This window comes from Doryrhamphus excisus, linkage group LG5, assembly GCF_037039965.1.
Source record: "Doryrhamphus excisus strain RoL-2023G ecotype Guam linkage group LG5, RoL_Dexc_Guam_v1.1, whole genome shotgun sequence".
Lineage (NCBI taxonomy): Eukaryota > Metazoa > Chordata > Actinopteri > Syngnathiformes > Syngnathidae > Doryrhamphus > Doryrhamphus excisus.
This window is the reverse complement of record NC_136361.1, coordinates 5089556-5110363: the sequence shown is the minus strand read 5'-3', so window position 1 is coordinate 5110363 and position 20808 is coordinate 5089556. Positions and strand designations below refer to the sequence as shown.

Genomic DNA, 20808 nt, shown 5'->3' with positions numbered 1-20808 from the left:
TAAGCAGTAGAAAATGAATATTTATCATATTTTAATCCAATAAAATGCAACAAAGTGGAGAGCATGTGAAGCATATTTGACAGTTCACCGCACCCCCTGTTAACCCCCGCCCCACTGTTTTGAGACGCGCTGCAAAATTTGAGCCCACTGAAGAAAGACAAATTCCCTGTTTAAGATTTTAAACCAAATGTGATCAGGAGCCAAAATGGAGGGGAATGTTAAAATATTATCCAAATGTCCCGATACATGGAATGTCAAAATCTGTGATGCTTTCTGAAAAATGTCAAAACGACCCAATCAATGTCAAAAATACTGGAAGCCTCTCAATTTAAAGTAGAATTGAAGAAAAAAATATTTTTATTACATTATTTATATGATAAATTGGATTACTTATACTTAATTTTCGGTCCTACACTTTGTAGACGCTCCCTTACAGCACCCGTTGCTCTGGGTAACCAATGTTATTTATTCAGCACCATGACACTTAAAGTTGAAGCTCACTGTTACTGTCTCCTGTCTCCTGTTTGCGTAATTGACCGCAAAAGTTTGCGTATTTTATAATTTTTGTTGAGAAGAGGTTATTCCGAAGCGACACCTGGGAGTCAAACTAGTGGTAAGTGCGAATATGTCGTCACGGTGCAAACGTGCGTGTCGTGTTTTTGTCATTGGGCGACCTGACTGTGCATAAAAGTAATGACGTCACGTCATTGTAACTTATTCCCACCGCTGGATATCTTACACAACCCGTTGATAATTATGGAAAAATTAAGTGTTTTAATCCTCGGCAGATGTTTTAATGGTGTTCTCTCCCCCCCACCACCGAAATAAATAAAATGCCCCCAAACTCAATTGCTTCTGTGCACTCACAGGCTCCAAACACATCCATGAAGTGCAGCTACAGCAGTGTAGCAAGTCACTCAAAGGCTGCGCAATGGGGGACAAAAATAAGAAAGATAAAAAGTCAAAGTGTGATACTCCGTGCAAGGAGGCGGTGAGACAACTTTGTGTACAAAAAAAAAAAAAAACAACAACACTAGTGTGCCTTACAACATACGAATTGTCTCATCTTCCAGTTTGGGCCACTTCACGTCAACGTCAAAACAACAACAACCGTAGTTCTTCTGCTGAGGTCCCCTGAAGACGATATAGTGATGATTGCATGTGAAGCACTCTACGGTTTTGCAGAGGAAGGTGCTCGGATAACATTATTTGTAATTGCATTAAATGGTTTCGGTCGCCGTTCTTAATTATACTTGTGTTTTGTCTCCCCCTGGTGGCGGCAGATGATAAAAAGGTTTACCTCATGGAGCTTGGAGCGTTGCAGCAGCTACGTCACCTCATCAATCACGGCAATGAATTGATCAGACGCAATGCATTCATGATTCTGGGCAGGATGGTCACCAACGGTACGTAAAACACATTCATGCGCGCTTATTATAAGATATTTAAATTGTGTTGTCATTTAAAAAAGGTGCCGTCGTCAGTGCCCTGCAACAAATTGATATCATCCCATCAATTATTGACAAATTATCACTTGACGGTTAGTCCTCAACGTCAACCTCTTCTTAACGATCCTTACTAATATGTCCGACTGATGGTGTTCCGTCCTCTCTAATAAGACTCAGTAGTTCAAGACTGTGGGACACTGTGCCTGTCTTTTTTGTCCGTGGCTCCTTGCTGCAAGGCCCAGATTGTTGCCAGCAAAGGTCTGCCGCCATTGATCAAGCTCCTTTCCAGTATAGAGCCAGATATTCAGAAGAACTCCCTCGAGACCATCTACAACGTGGTTCAAGTGAGTATTACCACGTAGTACTATTGAAATGGGGCGGGGTTTCAGAGTTGAAATTGAGATCTGTGTAGGTTACGTTCACAGCAGGAGCTTGTATCGGGATTATTGTTCTTGTTTTGCGAGATCAAAACCTGCAATAAAAGGGTGTTGTTCTGGCGATCGCGTCTGGTGCTATATTTTACCAAATTTAGCCATTTTTATGGTTAAAAATGCTTAATTTAAGGACATTTATGTAAAATTTGCCTAAATACGCTTTTAACTATTTTAAGTGTAAATAAGAGACAACACAATTTCCACAATTTGGCATGAAAAAAAAAAACAGTTTTGTGAACACCATACCACCCTCCTGCTCCGGGCTAGCTTACACCAAATGTCTCAACAATGGAAGAATTTGAGATCTGTGTAGGCTACGTTCGCAACAGTAGCTTGTATCGGGATTATTGTGCTTGTTTTGTGAGATTAAACCTGCAATAAAAGGGTGTTGTTCCGGCGATCGCGTCTGGTGCTTGTGTGTCTCGCTGAACGTTATTGCAACATTACTGACACCTTGTGACGAGTGTAGAATCCTACATATCTACTGCTACTGCTTCTTCTGAATGTTCTATACTTTATTTTACCGAATTTAGCCATTTTTATGGTTAAAAATGCTTAATTTAAGGACTTTTATATAAAATTAGCCTTTTAACTATTTTAAGTGTAAATAAGAAACAACACAATTTCCACAATTTGGCACCCCTGGCATGAAAAAAACTTGTGTCGGGATTATTGTGCTTGTTTTGTGAGATCAAAACCTGCAATAAAAGGGTGTTGTTCCGGCGATCGCGTCTGGTGCTTGTGTGTCTCGCTGAACGTTATAGCAACATTACTGACACCTTGTGACGAGTGTGGAAACCTACATATCTACTGCTACTGCTTCTTCTGAATGTTCTATATTTTACCGAATTTAGCCATTTTTATGTTTAAAAATGCTTAATTTAAGGACTTTTATATAAAATTAGCCTAAATCCGCTTTTAGCTATTTTAAGTGTAAATAAGAGACAACACAATTTCCATAATTTGGCATGAAAAAAACACCAAATGTCTCAACAATGGACGAATTTGAGATCTGTGTAGGCTACGTTCGCAACAGTAGCTTGTGTCGGGATTATTGTGCTTGTTTTCGCGAGATCAAACCTGCAATAAAAGGGTGTTGTTCTGGCGATCGCGTCTGGTGCTTGTGTGTCTCGGTAAACATTACTGACACCTTGTGACGAGTGTAGAATCCTACATATCTACCTGCTACTGCTTCTTCTGAATGTTCTATACTTGTTGTATACTTGTCGGCATTTTTTGGTTAAAAATGCTTAATTTAAGGACTTGTGTAAAGTGGAAAAAGCATAATCGGTCTCATTTAAATACAAATGCAGTGGAAAATTGTTCAATGCTAACTTTTGACTCCTTGACTCTGCTCTGCTATGCTAATGAAGAACAGCCCACCTTGCCCTGCGGTATACGAGTTAGGCGGGATCCCGATCCTCCTGGAGCTGCTCGATTCCCCCTACATCGTCATTCAGCAGCTAGCTTTAAAGACGTTACAAAAGGTCACCGCCGATAAAGGGTCACACGGCATTCTAAGAAAAGAGCAAGGAATTATCAAGCTCCTGGAGATCCTCAAAGACAAGGTCGGTATTTGGCGAATCTTTTTCTTTCTGTTTGCGTCTTTATTGATTTTTGTTTCTATCCCTCACAGAGCTTGGATGACCTCCATTTTGACACCTTGGAGGTTCTTGCTAACTGTATAAGCAATAGTGACAATTTACAGCTAATCCAAAACGGAGGAGGACTCACCGTGTTGGTAGAGCTTCTTCTTCCCACTCAAGTCCCCGAAGTGGAGTCCGATCCCGTTGAATGCGTCAGCCATGAAGTCTTCTCCAGTGCTGTAAAATGCATCTCCAGGGCGAGCCAGCACTGTAAGCACAGAATCAAACATTGGCATTATAATGCTCGTCTTATATTTGTTTATATGTGTGCAGCTGACAGTCACAAAGATCTCCATGAACTGAAGTTTGAGGAGATTCTGCTGGATCTTCTGTCGCAAGGCACTGATAGTGTAAAAACACTAGCTTGTCAAGCCGTGGCTGCTATGAGCTCCTTCCTGGCCAGCAAGGAACAGTTCAGGGATTTAAGTACGATACTGACTCAAATATAAAATGTAAGACATTCCCATGAGAATTGAATTTTTTTTATGTGATTCAGATGTTTTCCCTGCTCTGGTACGCTTACTAAACAACGGGAATTTGGCGTTGAGAGGGGAAGCTCTCCAGGCCCTCGCCAACCTCACATCTGGAAACAAACTCAACATTTTGTAAGACAGACCCAAAATGGCAAACTCAATTTTATTGCAAAAACTTTATTTAAAACAACGATGTGTCATCTTCAGGGCGCTATATGAAGCGGGAGGACTTAAGCGCCTTGTGAAGCGACTCGGTGACAACTGTCCGAGACGGGTGACCAATGCCGCGGTCATGCTTTGCAGGTTAGCAGTACAGGGGGACGACATTCAGTATGATGTGTTGTCACGGGGAGCCATGACAGCGCTGGTGAAGCCTTTACACTCGACGGACGCGCAGGTCCTGATCAATGCTACGTTGTGCATCTGTGAACTGGCGTTCCACGCGGATGCCAGGGCACAGGTCAGTGCTTGTGCATCAACTCACTATTCCTCAGCTTGAGTCTTATTTACTCTTATGTCCGCAATATTGAGTAATATGAGTGTAAAAGGGTGTTATGTCATGTCTAATTAGGGATTTAATTATGTTAAAACCCGTATTTATGGTAATGGTAATGGTTTAATTTCATTTGAACATGCATCAGATTACAATTGAATGCATCACATAATCAGTTCACATTTCCACATGTCCAAAAGGAGTAGGAAGAAATCCTACCCCTCCATCTGGTACTTTTGCAGTCAGTAACTGTTACATTTGTTCACTTCCTGCTTTCCTAATATAGTTAAGTTTTCATTATTTTATTTTATTATTTTTTATTATTATTATTATTATTTTTGTCCCCTCCATCTGGTACTTTTATAATCAGTAACTGTTACATTTGTTCACTTGCTGCTTTCCTAATATAGTTTAAGTTTTAATTGAATTTTTATTTTATTTTATTGTTTTTTTGTCCCCTCCATCTGGTACTTTTACAATCAGTAACTGTTACATTTGTTCACTTCCTGCTTTCCCAATATAATTTAAGTTATTTTTATTCATTTTTTTATTTTTAAAAAATGCATTATTATTTTTTTCAATTAATTATATTTTATTTTATTTTTTCTTCATTAATTTTAATTTACATTTTTTGTCACGTACCAAAGTACGAGGTGATATGACCATACAATGACATAATGGGTACCATAGTAACTGTCAATATAGTGATATATATATATATATAGCACATCATGACTGGTTGAAGACTCTTCATCCTTGTATTTAGCAAATCTCAACTGCTTGTATTGTTTCTTGAATTTGCTCATCGTTGTGCATTGTTTGACTTCCTTACTCAATCCATTCCATAGTTTGATTCCACATACTGAAATGCTATGGCTTTTTTACGTAGTCCTAGCATAGAAGTGTTTCAAATGTACTTCTTCCCTGAGATCATATTTCTCCTCTCTTGTAGAGAAGTATTGGATGACATTTTTAGCTAATTGGTTATTTTTAGCCTTATGCATTATTTTAGCTGTTTGAAGATGAACTATATCAGCAAGTTGAAGTATTTGTGATTTTAGAAATAAGGAATTAATATGTTCTCTGTAGGCGGCATTATGAATTATCCTTACTGACCTTTTTTTGCAGTACCTTTAGCGAGTGAAGATTGCTTTTATGGTTATTACCCCTTATTTCTACACAATAAGTAAGATATGGTAGAACCAGAGAGCAATAAAGAGTGTGGAGTGATTTCTGATTACTATTTAGAAGTTGATAGACATGCTAAAAATTTCTATGCTAAAAACTACAAAAATATTCCTTTTATAAATGATAAATATTGCTTTACTTATACGATCAACACGGAACATATTTTGACCAATCACAGGGTGGCTTTAACAGAAAAATCAAACGACATAAAAAGCAGACGTGTTCACTTAAAAGACTCGGCTTCCTGCAGGATTCACTTCAAAGAGCCGGATTATTTACCAATGACCCATCTTTAAACACTTGTGGTGTGTTCTTTTATTTTAAATATTCTCGTCTTTTCCAACATACTGCAGCTACGACGAGCTCGTGGTCTCGAGCCGTTGGTTAATTTGCTGCGTACCACTCACACGGAGGTGCTGCGCTGCACATGCACGGCCATCAGTGTGTGTGCAAAGGATGAACCCACTGCTGTGGCCATGTGTAAATTTGGGTGAGACGCTGAACCGATGACATATTTACGTCTACTTCAAGTGTCTCAATGCATCTGTGGCGTACTGTCTGTCGTGTGTGTTTCAGAGCGCTGGAAATGCTTCATGACATCAACCAGTCGGAGAACAGCAAGACCAAGTTCAGCGAGTTTGCCTTGAACAGTCTGATTCAAGCCAGCTTGTCTCTCAAATATGGGCTGACGGGTTGTTTGGCTTCCACGGATGTGATCACCGATGGTTTCTTCGATGCTGGGAAGGTGTGTGCACTTATTTTCTATATTCATCACATACTAGGAACCTTAATGTGATATCTGTATCTCAGTTCTGGTTTGGTCAGAAAGTTCTGACTCTGGAGGAACTTTCAATGGAGCCTGTCAACCAACGATTGACCGTGATAGCTGTCAACGCGTCAATTGAGTAGGAATGCTTCATTGTATACGTACGTTATGGAAGGAAAACAAGTAAAAAATTCCGGTTCTTTTAAACGTAGGAACATTGACGATGGAGCGCAACCGTTCGAGTCTCCTCAAGGAAAAGTGATGGATGACGTCACATTGCAGCTCCTGGTTAGAGAGGTCAAAGAGTCCATTTTGCTTTTGAATGACGAAGTGGAGCAATATGCTGCCTTGGCAAGGTAACTATTTACTAAGTTGATGGACAGTACACACCCACTAAGTATATTATTGGGATGGTTTCAAGGTTTTTTGTCTTCGGATTTGTGCTTCATATACATTTTTTTTCAGTTTTTCAGTTCCTTTATTTATTTTTTTTAAATGTCATTGTTTTTCAATTTCAACATTGATTTTTTTCCGCTTTTGGTGTGGAGTGTCGAACACTAATTAATTAACTAATTAATTAATGTGTGGATTTTGTTGAGCGAGAACACCACCGTTAATGGCGTTGAAAATATATATTTTTAAGTATTTTATTGGGATGGTTTCAATGTTTTTTTGTCTTCGGATTTGTCCTTCATATACATTTTTTTCAGTGACAGTTCCTTTATTTATTTTTTAAAATGTCATTGTTTTTCAATTTCAACATTGATTTTTTTCCACTTTTGGTGTGGAGTGTCGAACAATAATTAATTAACTAATTAATGTGTGGATTTTGTTGAGCGAGAACACCACCGTTAATGGTGTTGAAAATATATATTTTTAAGTATTTTATTGGGATGGTTTCAATGTTTTTTTGTCTTCGGATTCATCCTTCATATACATTTTTTTCAGTGACAGTTCCTTTATTTATCTTTTTAAATGTCATTGTTTTTCAATTTGAACATTAATTTTTTTTTTTTTAATTACTGTCCAGTCTTGAAATTTAGTTTGAATCAAAAAACAAACTTTGCTTAGTCCAGTGTCGATTGCTCGCCTCCATTTTTAAAACTGAAGAATGTCCTGATCTGCGTGTTACGTCATATCTGAGCATGCGCTGAAAGAACGCACCAGGGGATAAAAACAGGAAAAGATCACATACAATCTTGCTAATATTTTATAATTAAACTCAGGACGCGCAGACCTCACAGCTAGAAGACCAGGGTTCAATTCCACCCTTGGCCATGTCTGTGTGGAGTTTGCATGTTCTCCCCGTGCATGCGTGGGTTTTCTCCGGGTACTCCGGTTTCCTCCCACATTCCAAAAACATGCTAGGTTAATTGGCGACTCCAAATTGTCCATAGGTATGAATGTGAGTGTGAATGGTTGTTTGTCTATATGTGCCCTGTGATTGGCTGGCGACCAGTCCAGGGTGTACCTCGCCTCTCGCCCAAAGACAACTGGGATAGGCTCCAGCACCGACTGTCGTGAGGATAAGCAGTAGAAAATGAATGAATGAATGGTACCTTTTGGGTGTTAAGTTGCTGTGTGATGAGGTTAATGTTGTTTGTAAGTCCAGGGTGTACCCCGCCTCTCGCCCGAAGACAGCTGGGATAGGCTCCAGCACCCCCGCGACCCTCGTGAGGAAAAAGCGGTAGAAAATGAATGAATGAATAAACTCAGGACATGTTTAATATAGATATATATTTTCTTTTTTTAATAAAACTGCACTTGTGAATAAAGTATAGAAGGGTTTAGATTCTGTTTCACAGATGGCGCTAATGCACACGAAAGCTGCTTGCCAACCGCCAATAAACAACAGAAGAAGAAAAACACCACGAAGAAGAACGCACCCTGACAAATTTCCGTTTGAGCGGGTACAAGATACCCGAATTGGATTGGTTAAAGGAATATTCCATTCTTTCCGTTTGAGCAAATATACCATATGCAACTGGAATATTTGGGTCCATATATTCATGGCTATTGACATAATATCTGCAAATGATGATTAATCAATGTTAACTATAAAAAGTGATATTGGATAATTCCTCACGGCACACCTGACGGTTTCTCAAGGTACACTAGTGGTTGAAAATCACTGGTATGGATAGTCACGGCCATGTCTTTGTGTACCAGGCGTGTCTGCGATGCCATGGGTGGAGCAACGGAGAAAGACGAGTTGCACCGTTTCGGATGGCTGCTGCACATCTGCCTGCTCAAATGCCAACTGCAGTGCAATGTGGTCCCCATCGGAATGATCAGCAAGGGATTCTACTGTCACAGGGCGCTTCTTTTTAAGGTCGGTCCCTTTAAATTGATCCTGCGACACAGTCACACGTTGACATGCTTCCTGTTCATACAGTACTTGGCCGATTGCATTGGTATGAGGTGTACTCTGGTTCGAGGGGACAACAACCGAGCTTGGAATGAAGTACTCGTCTACAAGGAAGATTCTTCCAGCAATGGATACTCTATACAGCCATGTTGCTACATTGTGGACCTCATGCACCAGCCCGGAAACTTAATAGGAGCTAATACTGCTGCTGCGATTCGATATAACAGTATATAGATTATTATAGGAATTTGATTTATAAGACTACCTTTCAACTTTTGTATTTGGAATTTTAGGACAATATTTTTGTATGCTTAGGTTTTGAACACCGCTTGTAACCGAACACAGCTTTCTGAACACCAGCATGTAAACCATCTAAAAAAAAAAAACACACTCAGCGAGGCTGTTTTGGATTAAAGTACAATATTGACATATTGATAAGATGATCCCTCTTTTTGAAGATCAATTTTAGACAAAAAAAAAAAATGGAATTTCTTAGCTTCTCTGCAGTCGTTTGCTCACTGATCACCATTCTCTTAAAGGTAGAGGCAATTTCATTACAAATGGCTTGTGAATGCTGAAGCTGAACCAAAGGGTAGAATGAAGGTTGAAATGTGTTTCAATCTATCCCACCGAGGATCGAACTCGCAACCATAAGGTTGGGGGACGACTACTCACTACTCTATTACCTGAGTCATGCTACTATGCACAGAACGTTACTGTACTGTAATGCATGGGTGTTTTGCAGGACTACCGGTGTAAAAAAACGATGTCGACCCATTGACTGATGGGAAATGGCTATTAGCAACCCCACCCCCTGTATGCACATTTTATAATACTACACAGACAACCGCTTTTGTTCCATTCCTTACATTAAATAAACGCAGTTAGGACACTGATAAATTGTTAACTACTGCTTGCTCTTCTGACTCTTCCACCCGACCAAGGCGCCGGGCTTCGGCTAGCTTGTCGGCTAGTCCATGCTAATAGGGAATCAGGAACTCCAACCAGTTGTCGCTGATGGTGGCGTCATCAGGGGTTGGTGGAGGGCAGACGGCGTATCTGGCCTACAGTGCACGCCCATATAAGGAAGCACACCTATTGTGTGACATCACACACCTCCGGTTTTACAACACCCGCTGAGTGTTTTGAGCCATCCCAAGCTTCTTTTCGGAGCTCACTTTGGCATCGTTTAATAACAATACTCCATTTTAATTCCATTTATATAGGTCAGAAAAGTGGTCCCCTTTAAGGACAAAAGCAGGGTTAATACTGAAATACTTCAAAAAAAAGATGCCATTCAAAACACAAAGAAGAAAAATGTAATTTGGAGTAGCAAACGACAGCAATGTTGTGTCCAACTGGCGAAAACATTACTTAAATAATCATAGGATAAGGAGCATATAGATTAATGATACAGTGTATACATGCAATATGCAGAAATGTTACTTCATGCAGAAAGTATTAATGGATTTATATACATGCACAGGATATGAGGTATCAGTCATTGTTGTTCTTCTTGCTCTATGCACCATATCTTAAATATTTTCTGGCTCAATAGCTTTTGGACTTTGGCCAGCAATTAAAGCTGTAAACTCGGTCCACTTTGACCTACATTCGAGCAACAGGTGGGAGTTCCTGACCGGGTCACCCTGTTAACGGCAGGATAAGGTAGTGTGGCGATGTGAAGACTCACCACACCGTCGCCTGTTTGCACTTGACTCGAAGACGGCACGGCGTGAGCATGTCTCGTCTGGTCACTCGCATCTTTGTTATTTCCAAACACTCGAGAGCGGGGCTGCCATTGTCACGGCGGAGCATCCCCGTCTTCATCCGCCCTGTACACACAAGTGGAGGTAAGATGTTGAGTTCGCTGCATATTTGGTATTTACTAATTTAATACTCATACTAATCATTAGTATTATCATAGGCTTGCAATCGCTCACCCGCTATGACCAGACGACAGATTGGCAAAAGAAACTCACTCCTGAGCAGTATGTAGTCACTCGAGAGAGGGGTACGGAAGTGGTGAGTAGCACACACACACACACACACACACACACACACACACACACACACTTATGTTATTAAGCTATATTGTTGCATTGTGTCAGACCGCAATTCAAAAAATCCACAACAAAACACGTGCCGCTTCACACACACACACACACACACACACAAGTCAACACAGTTGGAGTTGGACTTTGTCCCTCGCTACATATATTGTTGACCTAGGTTTGTTGTTGACCTTTGGTTTACCACGAGGAATACTGCAATAGTAACTTTCAGGTGTAAATTAATTGTCAACAACTTACCTGTTGTATACTTATTGTATACGAATCTGGTGCTGCTGGGGTATTTTTAACATTTTTTTGCAGTAGGTGCTTTAAAATAGCAGCGTTTCTGTCACAAGGAGGCTCTTTGACTTGACATTTTGTAGTAGAAATTCTCCCAATGGTCTTTCGGTCGTTCTTGATGAAAGGACCCGGAAGGCCAGTTGACTTGAACCACAACTGAATATAATATATCAAGTGATAAACATGGCATGCTTACAAACGTCACAGTAGATTCCCATGGCCTCACCAGCCAGGACAGTGTGGTCACCTCGCCAGGGAGATCGGAAAAGCAAAGAAGGTCAAATGTGATGCGGCTGGCTAAGCAAAATAAAATAAATGTCCTTTACAAACAACGTTAGTGTGAAAAAAATTGTTTTTTGGTTTGTTTTTTTTTCAATTCCATCCTCGGCATGTTCCACCCTTTGCATGTTCTCCCCGTGCATGCGTGGGTTTTCTCCGGGTACTCCGGTTTCCTCCCACATTCCAAAAACATGCTAGGTTAATTGGCGACTCCAAATTGTCCATAGGTATGAATGTGAGTGTGAATGGTTGTTTGTCTATATGTGCCCTGTGATTGGCTGGCCATACCAGCCCAGGGTGTACCCCGCCCCTCGCCCGAAGACAGCTGGTATAGGCTCCAGCACCGACCCTCGTGAGGATAAGCAGTAGAAAATGAATGAATGGTATCTTTTGGGTGTTAAGTTGCTGTGTGATGAGGCTAATGTTGTTTGTAAGATGACACCGTGAGTCAGACTGTTGAAAATGAATGAATGAATGGATGATTATTATTTTATTATATTAGAGGCAACAAAGGTTGGCTGGGGACCAGTCCAGGGTGTACAAAGACAGCTGGGATAGGCTCCAGCACCCTCCGCGACCCTCATGAGAAAAAGCAGTAGAGAATGAATGAATGAATATAAAGACAACCAGATGGACAAATGTGTTATTGTGGATATTGCAAAACTATAATAATGGCAAAGATCCCATTACATTCTAGTGCTGGGCTTAAATGCATGTGTTCCCTTTTTAGCCCTTTAGTGGGATCTACCTGAATCACTATGAGGTGGGGATGTACCATTGCGTCTGCTGTGACTCTCCACTCTTCAGGTAACTCTTGGCATCCATTATTTAAAGCTGAAAATGCATGTAGTAGAACACATTATTGAAGTATTCTCAGGTTCTGGGAAAGAGGCAAAATGTCTCCTAAGACAACCTGAACAGTACTGTTGTGATGGATTGAATCTTCAGACTTGAGCCGTCATATCATTCTAGCACAGTGGTCTCAAACACGCGGCCCGTGGGCCAAATGTGGCCCGCAGGACACTAGTTTGAGGCCCCCGCCTTGATATGAAAGTTTAATGTTAGTGCGGCCCGCGTAAGTTTGATATGGATACTATATGGTATCATGTACCCAGAAAAAATTATTACATTTGATTAATGTTCATGTAAAAGGTTAAATAACTGTTAATAGTTATCCTCCCTATCCGTGTGGAAGTGGTTAGTTTTTGGCTATTTAAGTTTAAAGGAAATAACTTGAAGGCTACCGTATAGGTCGCTAGCTCTCTAGTTTGCGAGTTAGCATGTGTCTCAAGACCCTGCAGTTGCGCAATATGTTGTAAATAAAAAAAAGTATACATGTGACTATAGTCGTGTTTTGTCATGTCTACAGGGCTCTAATAATGCTTTGTTCATTTTAATCTGAAAAAAATAATTTGTCTACCCACCATATGTGGTTTAAGTTTTTATTATTTGCCGTTTTATTATTATTATTATTATTATATTTATTTATTTATTACTGATTGATTTTCTTTATTCTTGATTTGTCTATTTATTTTTCATCTTATTTTGTATAGAAAAATAAAAAGTAAGATATTTGAGAACAGTGGAATGTTTTATCAGAGCTTTTCTTGTAGAAAATTGGAACCAAAGCAAAGTTCATTCATTTTTCTGTTTTTAATAAATGTTTTTTTTTTTTTGAAAACCTGATTCAGCCCAGTCTCGCCCAGACCCTAGCTCAAGTGGCCCCCAAGTAAATTGAGTTTGAGACCCCTGTTCTAGCAAGACCTGATGAAGCCTGCTTAGATAGGAAGTGTTCTAAGACTACAATGAATGATGAATAAGAATATTCATAAGTTATTATACTAGTTTTCCTAGGATGAATTACATTACATGCCGTTCTTGTTGTTACAGCTCAGAGTCCAAGTATGACTCCGGGACGGGCTGGCCGGCTTTCAAGGAGGCTCATGGGACGTGGGAGCGAGATGAAAGCCACTCCTCCATCATCCGTCGCCCTGACAACAGCCTGGGTAGCGCCAGCACGGAGGTGCTTTGTAAAAACGTGAGCTCTTCTTTCGCTTCTACACTTCTTTTTTAGCTTTATGCGCTTTAACTTAGCATGTTGTGTTTTTTTTTTTTTTTGCAGTGTGACGCCCACTTGGGTCATGTATTTGAGGACGGGCCGGATCCGACTGGTCAGCGGTTCTGTATTAACAGCGCCGCACTCAACTTTAAGCCGAGAGAAAACACCAAACCTGGAGAGGACGAGGAGAACTGACAATATATCATATTTTATGATGTATAATCTTCATTGTGGTTCTGTATTTTTCAATGGAATTTGTCTGCATTACTTGTTTGAAGGTTTTTCTTAATAAATATATATGTACTTGGAACTGGAGTTAATGCTGCCCCCTAGAGGCTAGAACGGCACATATCATCATGCCAGTTAATATTTAACTGTGCATGCCATCCCCTATTGCATTATTTGTTATTTTGTGGGAACTCCACACCGCAGAGAAGCCATAGAAGCAAGAAAGAAGATGGCAGGCGTATGGAGGTGTACACTGACCCTGGCGGTGTTGCTGTTCTTATGTCTCTGGGGGGCCAGTGACGCCGTAGGAGGTGCAAAGAGTCGGCCCAGACCCAAACGACGACCTCGCAAGAAGACAAAGGTCGACCCTATTGACCTGACCCCACCTCAAAAGAATATAGACATACAACAGGTGAGGCCATTTTGGATCAAAGTTACAATAATTGCTTGACTTCTGAAAAAAAGAAAATGTCTCAAATGTTTGCTTATTCAAGAGTCAGCGTGGGGTCGGGCCCAAAAGGACATTGTTGCCTAACGTGTGTCAATATGGTGGATGGGGAAATGAAATATTGGGTACATGGGAGTCAGAAGAGTACTAATACTTTGTTTTATTGATACTGGAAGACATATTTATTTCATTTCAAGTTGTGGGTTTAGTTTTCACTGGTGTATAACTGTGCTGTATAGTACATGTGCTATAATACTCCAAAACTAAACCATTACACAAATATAAGCATAATAATTATTGTACTCTCAAATATACATATATGCAACATTGTTTTTATTATTAGTAGTAATCCTAGTTGTATTAGGTTTCATGGTATCATGGTATTAGGTAGTTGTAGGGTTAGTTTTCACTGGTGTATAATTGTGTTGTATAGTACATGTGCTATAATACGCCACACTACACCACAAATACACAAATATAAGAATAATAATTATTATACTCACAAATATGCAATATTGTTTTTATTAGTAGTAGTTATCTTAGTTGTATCTCAAATGGAAATACAGTACTTGTATTCTGATTAACTCAATAATTCAACAATTTTACTATGACATTGTACATGATCTATATATTTATTATATATACATATATTAAATATTATACTTAGATAATGATGATTCTTAGCATCATTATAGTTTTTTCTTGTAATTACTGTATGTTGGTACTGTTAATATTCTACTATAAATAATAATATAAATGCAGTATTATCATTTACTATAATTTGTATTTTTTTTCATGCACTGACTATAGTATAATGTACTATAATTCAATAACGTCATTCTAGTAGTTTTATTATCTTAAATGGGAATAAAAAGGTTATATTAGTATTATCAGTGGCTTCATGACAACAAAGTAGTACTGTTATTATTTTTATGATGTTTTTTCCCCAATTATGTGCTTAAGATGACAGGAACATGGTACCTTCTCAACACGGCCTCCAAATGTTCCTATCTGATCAACCACGGAACCAAGGTGGAACCCACCGTCATGACGCTCACATTGTCTCCGACTTCGGACCAAACGCTGTTGGTTAGCACAAAAACGCGTCAGTGAGTAAAAGGAGGGATATTGAAGTATCTCGGTATTTGCTGCATGATAAACAAACACTGCTGTGAGTCCAGCTGTCTAAACAACAGCTGCTCTTCTCGTTCCTCAGTAACCATCAGTGCTGGGAGATACTGCAGATGTACAATCTCACCCCCACCCCTGGACGCCTGATAATTCCAGGTCTTCCAATTTTGTTGTCATAGTGGTATATTATGACTTTACTAATTTGGATTCATCTGTGCAATATTGTTCCTCCTTGTCGTCCTATTAGGACCTCGTGCTGAGCTGAACACCGATATCGTGATCGGCGAGACGGACTACAGCTCCTACGCCATCTTGTATTATCAGAAACAAGGCAAGCTCACCATGAAACTCTATGGTGAGCGCCATTCTTTCACTTTCAAATGAAAAGACAAAAAAAGTACTGAAAGTGTTGTTGTGCTTTGCATCCAGGCCGATCTGTGGACAATTTATCGGAACCAATGCTGAGCAAGTTTGAGCAACTCGCTGAAAAGCAAAGCCTGGGTCTGGCGTATCTTTTCCCCTTCCCAACCTACAGTACGTCTATTGTCTACCACAGGGGTCTCAAACTCAATTTACTTAGGGGCCACTGGAGCTCGGGTCTGGTTTCAGGTTTTGCAAAAAAAAAAACAACAACAAAAAAACGCATTTATTAAAAACAAAAAAAAAACAAAAACTTCGCTTTGGTTCCAATTTTCTACAAGAAAAGCTCTGCTAAAACATTCCACTGTTCTCAAATATCTTACTTTTTATTTTTCTACACAAAATAAGATGAAAAATAAATAAAGAAATCAAGAATAAAGAAAATCAATCAATCAGTAATAAATATAGTTTATAGTTTGGTGGGTAGACAAATTATTTTTTTCAGATTAAAATGAACAAAGCATTATTAGAGCCCTATAAACATGACAAAACACGACTATAGTCACATTTATACTATTTTTATTTACAACATATTGCGCAACTGCAGGGTCTTGAGACACATGCTAACTCGCAAACTAGAGAGCTAGCGACCTAAACGGTAGCCTTCAAGTTATTTCCTTTAAACTTAAATAGCCAAAAACTTACCACTTCCACACGGATAGGGAGGATAACTATTAACAGTTATTTAACCTTTAACATGAACATTAATCAAACGTAATAACTTTTTCTGGGTACATGATACCATACAGCATCCATATCAAACTTGCGCGGGCCGCACTAACATTAAACTTTCATATCAAGGCGGGGGCCTCAAACTAGAGGTCCGCGTGTTTGAGACCCCTGGTCTACCATATCTAAGTGTACAGAGACGTTGTAAATAAAATAAAAAATAAAGTAAAACTAAAAATCCTTTGAAGGTTGCAGAGTGATACTATCACCTAGTGGCCTTTTATAGGTATTACTGGAAGTAACGTGTTACGTGACATAAGAACACAACACTAAGTGCAGTACAAATGTGGCATTTATGTCATTTGTCTCACCAGAATGAATTTGGAGGCACTTTTTGTCAGAAATGTCTGGTTAAACTTCTGGTTAGCTTTTTTTTGTAGTGTCTGTTACATTTGTTGTTACTTGTTACTGTTGCTGCCATTAACCAAGATGCTAATGTCGTTTTTAGGTCACTGTGGTGATGTGGACCAGCATCATAAAATCAGTAAGCGGAAGTTTTTCTATTGTATTTTGAAGGCCTGATTTTTTGCCTTAGAGAAAGACCAAAAAAATAGATATAAATATATAAAAAAATAAATCTATAAATATATTATTATATATATACAAATATATGCATTATTGAGATATATTAATATATAATAATATATATCATATAAATATATATTAGGATATATTATATAAATATATATTATTATTATATATAAATATATTATAAGAAATATATAAAAAATATATATTTATAAATAGATAGAAATAGATAGTTTTGTTTCATTTTGAATTGAACATTTTTTAATTAAATTTAAAAATTATAAAAAAACAAGTCTTCGAAATGAGGGGTTGTCTTATATTCGGCCCCTGATCATTTAAGATTTTCCTTCATAAATCATTGGTTTATAAACCATGCGTTTTGTGAGTGAAACACGTTCATTTTACAATCTCTAAAGAGGTAAAAATTATCTATTATATCACCTCCTCTCCTGACCTTTTCCCCGCTCCCCAAAACGGAGCACACCGACATGTGTTAGCTTGTGTAACAAGCATCAATTTCAGCCGAGCCGACAAGGCATTATTCAAGACTGTGCTGACGGTGGAATTTAACCCGTCTGTCTTTGTCTTCCAGACTGTGTTCCCACATGCTGATCAAAAGGATGAAGTAAAACTAAATAGGAATATTAATAAATACAATAAATCCAGCCATATTAGTATCTTGTCCTGTTTTTCTTTCGGTATTCAAGAGCCAATTCAGAGTCGTGTTAGCGTGCAGTTAATGAAAACCAGATGTGCACGCAGTCGAAAAGGAGTTTGGTTGCACAACTACAAGTTATAAAAGTGTGTGTGTGTATTACACAAGCAGTACACACAGGCGTCTGTCTTGTCTCCAAATAAAAATTCAGCATTTCCTATAATAATAAAACATAAAATACTCAACTTTTTGTTGAAAACTTCTGTGTCCCATTGAATCTGCTGGTATGAGAGCATCATACAGATAGTAAAATATGGTGGTGGTAGTGTGATGGTCTGGGGTTGTTCTACTGTTTCAGGACCTGGAAATTTTGCCTTTTTTTTTTTTTTTTTTACCAAAAATGAGACAATGTCTGGCCAATGGCATTTAAAAAAATGCATTTTGTGACTAACATTTAAATTTTAAAAGTGTGACAAACATGCAAACATACAAAAACCACTGTACAGGGTACTTGTTATTGTAATAATTTAAACTTTTCATGAAGTAGAAGATATGTTTGGGTCGTCTGGGTATCATAAAAAGGGTCCCGAAGCAAAACTAGTTGAGAACACGGCATTAAACGCAACACAAAATGCCATTTTTGACTGCTCATTCACTGCTCCATTAGTATGTAATAGGCTGTGATTGCACATTTTTGCACTCTTGCAAAACAACTTGTTTATATAATCCAGGCACAAATGTTTAAACTAAGTGAGCGTGCAAAAAAAAAAAAATCCTTACGCACATCCACTTGTGTAACAGCAGTGATTGCCATTGCCAAAGTGTTTTATAATGCAGGAGGAGGAGACAAACAGGAGGAGGACTCTGCATGATATAAAAACACATGGCTTGCTTTAACTCCTCACCTCTACACAAGAAGAGGAGCAGCCAACCCCAAAAGGAGACGCCATGAGGAACACACTCGTGAAAATGCTGGCTGCACTCATGTGCACGCTGGCTGCGTTCGCTGACGTTGTGCCCGTTCAGGATTTCGATCTACAGAGGGTAAAGCAAAAAAAAAAAATCTGACATTATGTACTCTTTTCTTGTATGTACAATATTATATATTTAACATGCTAATATTACTCCTCCCCTCAGATGACGGGGAAGTGGTACCTGGTTGGCATTGCCAGCAACGCCCCTTGGTTTGTCAGCAATAAGGCCACCATGAAGTTGGGCACTGCCGTGATTGCGGCGACCGACGGAGGAGACATGGACCTCACCTATTCTCACATTAAGTGAGTCCTTACAAATCTCCATATGACCTCTAAAGTACTGACCTTTGAGCGTCTTCCCCTTTCTCAGGGATGATGGTACTTGCTGGAGGATGACACATTTGGCCCAAAAAACAGATACCCCTGGACGCTTCACCTTCCACAGCCAAGGTGGGTGGAGACACATGAAACAGGATACCTTAGGGACAAAAATACCGTATTGATCATATTAATATTATTGGCCAATATTGACATAGAAATGAGAAATGGGTTGATATCAGATTAAAAAAACAGCTGTAATTTTACAAGAATAAAGTCAAACTGTTAAGAAAAAGTTCTGAACAAAAAATGACAAAATTTTACAAAAATCAACTTATAATATGAGAAAAAATAATTAAATTTTTGTAGCATAGAGTTGAAATATTAAAGACAAAATGTAGATATTTTAAGTCACAATATGAGAGACAAACACACAAAAAACAAGGGATATAGTTCTTGGAAAATTAGGTTGGGGAGAAGTTATACAATGATAATAAAGTCATAATATCACTAGATGAAAATGCACAAAAATTAATTATGAATAAAGTTGAAATATCTGTTTTTATATGCAATTCAACTCTTGTAGCTTAACAAAATATTACAACCACATCCGATGAAGTCATACACTTGAGAAGTGGTACAGTCCTCATGCATGAATCTTGTGTAATTTTTATTATTTTTTTGGTTGATAAAGAACCAGAAGTTAATACTGGCTGCTCAGTACAATGCAAGATATACAATTAATTGAATATACATTACATACATACATGAAGTTTACCAGGAACATGCTGATAAATACACAATAATACAGTTTAAAGCACCACTGCTATCATTGTACGTCATATTTTTACTTTAATTTAGTTTTATTAAGTAGTAGTAAATTAAGATTAAATTCTATAATATGGGAAATTTCTCTGTTAGACCAATTTGCTTACCTTAAAGTCGACTGGCAAGTAAAAATCATGTGCAAGGTTGTATTCAAAGAGTGAGTTATTTTACTTTAGTTTTATTTAATTATACATATGTTTGACATTGTAGCTAATGAGCTTTTGCCTAATGAGACCTAATGTAGTTTCTCCTTTTCCAAGTTTGGAACAACGACAACGATATGGCCATCGTGGATGTCCTGTATGACAACTTTGCTCTTATACACAACGTGAAGACGAAGGACGGTGTATCTGAGGTTGTCGTCAAGCTGTACAGTAAGTCATGACTGAAGGATGTAGGATTCGGTATTTGGCGGCGAGCATGGTGAAGTAACTCCATCGTTTGCAGGTCGTTCGCCTGACACGAGTGCGGACCTCCAGCAGAAGTTCACAAACTTCTCTTCAGGGACTGGAGTCCAGGCAGAAAATATTGTTATCCTCCCCAAGGCTGGTATGGAAAACATAACAAAAACTTTTATTTTGTAGTCGTGTCACACTGACTCACCAACTTCCTCATGTTGCTGCAGATGAGTGTCCTGAGGCCTAAACAATCCTCCATCTTGCTCTCCGACAGCTTCCACCTCTGCTCCACTTGACACAATAAGACCACTTCATTCAAAATGCTATATAACCCTGGCAAAATTGGAATGTCTTGTTTAGTAACTGCTGATTTTTAACCAATAAAAACAAAAATACTGCATGTGTGTCTTAGTGTAAAAACAATTACTGACACCTCCTGACCAATACAGAATACTACATTCACAATTTAAATCCATAATACCAGAACATGATTCATTTAGGCAGATGAAAATACATAAAATTAGCTTAAATATGAATATTTTTGACAAAAACAAGATTGTATTCAACTACCAAATAGCCTATGTTTGAAAAACCGCCATAGAGTGAAGCTTCATCATTGAATGACATTTATATTTCCTAATTA

At 38.6% G+C, this 20808-nt stretch overlaps 4 protein-coding genes across 4 annotated transcripts; all 4 read left to right on the top strand.

Annotated features, from left to right (window-relative positions):
* Positions 1 to 931: 931 nt before the first annotated feature.
* LOC131109139 (armadillo repeat-containing protein 3-like) lies at positions 932 to 9095 on the top strand. Its single transcript, XM_078790490.1, has 16 exons — positions 932 to 991; positions 1074 to 1191; positions 1284 to 1406; positions 1472 to 1540; positions 1620 to 1792; positions 3256 to 3450; positions 3519 to 3738; positions 3802 to 3940; positions 3999 to 4133; positions 4209 to 4461; positions 6036 to 6172; positions 6259 to 6427; positions 6493 to 6587; positions 6661 to 6804; positions 8618 to 8780; positions 8844 to 9095. Exons 1-16 carry the CDS (start codon positions 932 to 934, stop codon positions 9048 to 9050), a joined length of 2400 nt encoding a protein of 799 aa, XP_078646616.1. The 3' UTR covers positions 9051 to 9095.
* Positions 9096 to 10454: 1359 nt separating this feature from the next.
* Positions 10455 to 13810, top strand: msrb2 (methionine sulfoxide reductase B2). Its single transcript, XM_058059386.2, has 5 exons — positions 10455 to 10669; positions 10744 to 10841; positions 12180 to 12256; positions 13340 to 13487; positions 13572 to 13810. Exons 1-5 carry the CDS (start codon positions 10558 to 10560, stop codon positions 13701 to 13703), a joined length of 567 nt encoding a protein of 188 aa, XP_057915369.2. The 5' UTR covers positions 10455 to 10557; the 3' UTR covers positions 13704 to 13810.
* A 98-nt stretch (positions 13811 to 13908) lies between these two features.
* On the top strand, positions 13909 to 17666 carry c8g (complement component 8, gamma polypeptide). Its single transcript, XM_058059385.2, has 7 exons — positions 13909 to 14148; positions 15148 to 15293; positions 15401 to 15471; positions 15563 to 15670; positions 15745 to 15849; positions 16913 to 16948; positions 17585 to 17666. The coding sequence occupies exons 1-7, from the start codon at positions 13966 to 13968 to the stop codon at positions 17602 to 17604; spliced, it is 669 nt and encodes a 222-aa protein (XP_057915368.2). The 5' UTR covers positions 13909 to 13965; the 3' UTR covers positions 17605 to 17666.
* Positions 17667 to 18523: 857 nt separating this feature from the next.
* ptgdsb.1 (prostaglandin D2 synthase b, tandem duplicate 1) lies at positions 18524 to 20563 on the top strand. Its single transcript, XM_058059387.2, has 6 exons — positions 18524 to 18691; positions 18785 to 18924; positions 18992 to 19071; positions 20028 to 20141; positions 20215 to 20316; positions 20393 to 20563. Exons 1-6 carry the CDS (start codon positions 18596 to 18598, stop codon positions 20410 to 20412), a joined length of 552 nt encoding a protein of 183 aa, XP_057915370.2. The 5' UTR covers positions 18524 to 18595; the 3' UTR covers positions 20413 to 20563.
* The last annotated feature ends 245 nt before the right edge of the window (positions 20564 to 20808 follow it).

Bases quoted from the DNA above. Each gene is read 5' to 3' on its own strand.
- LOC131109139 (XM_078790490.1), top strand. From the start codon at position 932: ATGGGGGACAAAAATAAGAAAGATAAAAAGTCAAAGTGTGATACTCCG. The intron at 1,192-1,283 runs GTGCTCGGATAA...TGGTGGCGGCAG, and splicing joins CTACGGTTTTGCAGAGGAAG to ATGATAAAAAGGTTTACCTC. The intron at 6,588-6,660 runs GTAGGAATGCTT...TTTTAAACGTAG, and splicing joins GCTGTCAACGCGTCAATTGA to GAACATTGACGATGGAGCGC.
- msrb2 (XM_058059386.2), top strand. From the start codon at position 10,558: ATGTCTCGTCTGGTCACTCGCATCTTTGTTATTTCCAAACACTCGAGA. The intron at 10,842-12,179 runs GTGAGTAGCACA...TTCCCTTTTTAG, and splicing joins GAGAGAGGGGTACGGAAGTG to CCCTTTAGTGGGATCTACCT. The intron at 13,488-13,571 runs GTGAGCTCTTCT...TTTTTTTTGCAG, and splicing joins CGGAGGTGCTTTGTAAAAAC to TGTGACGCCCACTTGGGTCA.
- c8g (XM_058059385.2), top strand. From the start codon at position 13,966: ATGGCAGGCGTATGGAGGTGTACACTGACCCTGGCGGTGTTGCTGTTC. The intron at 15,472-15,562 runs GTCTTCCAATTT...TCGTCCTATTAG, and splicing joins TGGACGCCTGATAATTCCAG to GACCTCGTGCTGAGCTGAAC. The intron at 16,949-17,584 runs GTAAGCGGAAGT...TTTGTCTTCCAG, and splicing joins GGACCAGCATCATAAAATCA to ACTGTGTTCCCACATGCTGA.
- ptgdsb.1 (XM_058059387.2), top strand. From the start codon at position 18,596: ATGAGGAACACACTCGTGAAAATGCTGGCTGCACTCATGTGCACGCTG. The intron at 18,692-18,784 runs GTAAAGCAAAAA...TCCTCCCCTCAG, and splicing joins AGGATTTCGATCTACAGAGG to ATGACGGGGAAGTGGTACCT. The intron at 18,925-18,991 runs GTGAGTCCTTAC...CCCCTTTCTCAG, and splicing joins CTCACCTATTCTCACATTAA to GGATGATGGTACTTGCTGGA.